General features: G+C 36.9%; 1 protein-coding gene across 1 annotated transcript; it reads left to right on the top strand.

Moving 5' to 3' along the window:
- Positions 1-368: 368 nt before the first annotated feature.
- LOC138163560 (olfactory receptor 1165-like) lies at positions 369-1,537 on the top strand. Its single transcript, XM_069091008.1, has one exon. The coding sequence runs from the start codon at positions 369-371 to the stop codon at positions 1,311-1,313; it is 945 nt and encodes a 314-aa protein (XP_068947109.1). The 3' UTR covers positions 1,314-1,537.
- Positions 1,538-1,975: the final 438 nt, after the last annotated feature.

Here is a 1,975-nt window from a genome sequence, read left to right as displayed (position 1 = left end):
AAGAAATTTAAAAGGCTACCTTAGGAGTTACGGGGTTCTCCTTCACTTAAGGATTCTGAATGAATTCTAGTTTCTGGAATGAACATTTGTTAAAGCACAGATTGAAATTGTGTGAATCTATAACCATTCATATGTTCAGAACATTCCCTTTTTTTCTTTGGCTTCTTTCATAGTCCATCATTTTCTTTCAAGCCAATTATATAGGATTTGAGAATAAGTGCTAACTTTGAAACTAATCCTATTATTGTCTTCATAATAATTTTAACAAAAATAACTTATAATTCACACTTTGCTATTATCTTCTGTTCCACAATCTCATTGATGTTTTGCTTCTCGTGATCCAACTCTGATTCTCTCCAACAGGAATCATGGTGAGTCCTGACAAGAATCAGAGCCGTGTGGTCATGATCATCCTCTTAGGATTCTCTGAATACCCAGAACTCCAGGTGCCCCTCTTTCTACTGTTCCTCACCATCTATGTAGTCGCTGTGATGGGAAATGTGGGCATGATTGTGGTCATCAAGATAAATCCCAAACTCCACACCCCCATGTATGTTTTCCTCAAGCACTTGTCCTTTGTAGATTTCTGTTACTCCACTATAGCTACACCAAAATTGCTAGAAAACTTAGTTGTGGAAGACAGAAGCATCTCCATCAAAGCCTGCATCACCCAGTTTTCCTTTGGTGTCACCTGTGTGATAACAGAGATGGTCATGTTGGCAGTGATGGCCTATGACCGCTTTGTCGCTATATGTTACCCTTTGCTGTATACAGTTTCCATGTCCCCAAAACGCTGTGCCCTGCTCGTGACTGTGGCATATTCTTGGGGCATAGTTTCTTCTATTGTACTCACCTATTCACTTCTTGTACTGTCATTTTGTGAGACCAAAATCATTAACAACTTTGTATGTGAATATTCTGTCTTCCTCTCTGCTTCCTGCTCTGATAAACACTTCAGTGAGACAATGCTTTTTATCTTTGTAAATCTCAGTGCTGTTTGTACCCTGATCATTATCCTTACATCCTATGTTTTTATTTTTGTCACTATTCTCAAAATGCATTCAGCCAGTGGCAGATACAAAGCTTTCTCCACTTGTGCCTCCCACTTGACGGCTGTTACCATGTTCTATGGGACCATCCTCTTTCTCTATATTATCCCTGATTCAAACAACTCATGGCTTGTAGTCAAAATGGGATCTGTTTTTTATATTATAGTGATTCCTATGCTAAATCCCTTAATATACAGTCTAAGGAACAAGGATGTGAAGGTAACTTTTAGGAAACTAAAGGATTTCAAAATCATTTCTCAATAAGATAAATACATGAATTCTATGACTGCTGGATGAACTATTCTAATTGAATTTATGGTGTTTTTAACATTAATTCTCTGAGTCCTATATAGTTACTCCCTTCTCTGGTGGTCTCTCCTGCAGTTTCTACAACCATCAGAAAGGCAGTCAGAAAATTCTTAGGCAAATGAAACAAGGACATTTGAAATGAGAAAAATCACCGCGTGAAAAAATTGCAATATACTCCATTATGCAGCATTAACCTCAGGACCTTTCTTTGAAGCTCTTTTGACAATTTATTGTAAAAAAAAATAAATCTACTGATTCTATAAGAGTGAACACATGTTTTCTTTTCCTTTTTTAATCTTCAAATTTCACTACTTCATAAAAAAATGAATGAAGCAATAGTCTAAGGTGGGAACTAATGAAATGAGCCCATAACTTTTGTAGGCCTGCCAGTAGCAAACACCTTGATGATTGACCATATTCACTGTTGGAAGAGAGTAATAGTCACTCACTCCTGTTGCAACTCAATGGGATAATAGGATTCTTATAAACCCCAGGTTAGTCCTACACACTCCCATGTATTTTATTTCTCAGTTAATTATCTTTTTGAGGATTTCTTTTATTCCACTTGAGTTGTACCCAAACTCTTAGAAAACCTAGTTGTGGAAGACAGAAAGATT

Source organism: Petaurus breviceps, unplaced genomic scaffold (genome assembly GCF_028583685.1).
Source record: "Petaurus breviceps papuanus isolate PSGF00001 unplaced genomic scaffold, PetGlider_PUasm1.0 188, whole genome shotgun sequence".
Lineage (NCBI taxonomy): Eukaryota > Metazoa > Chordata > Mammalia > Diprotodontia > Petauridae > Petaurus > Petaurus breviceps.
This window is presented reverse-complemented; position numbering and strand designations above follow the sequence as displayed.

Bases quoted from the DNA above. Each gene is read 5' to 3' on its own strand.
- LOC138163560 (XM_069091008.1), top strand. From the start codon at position 369: ATGGTGAGTCCTGACAAGAATCAGAGCCGTGTGGTCATGATCATCCTC.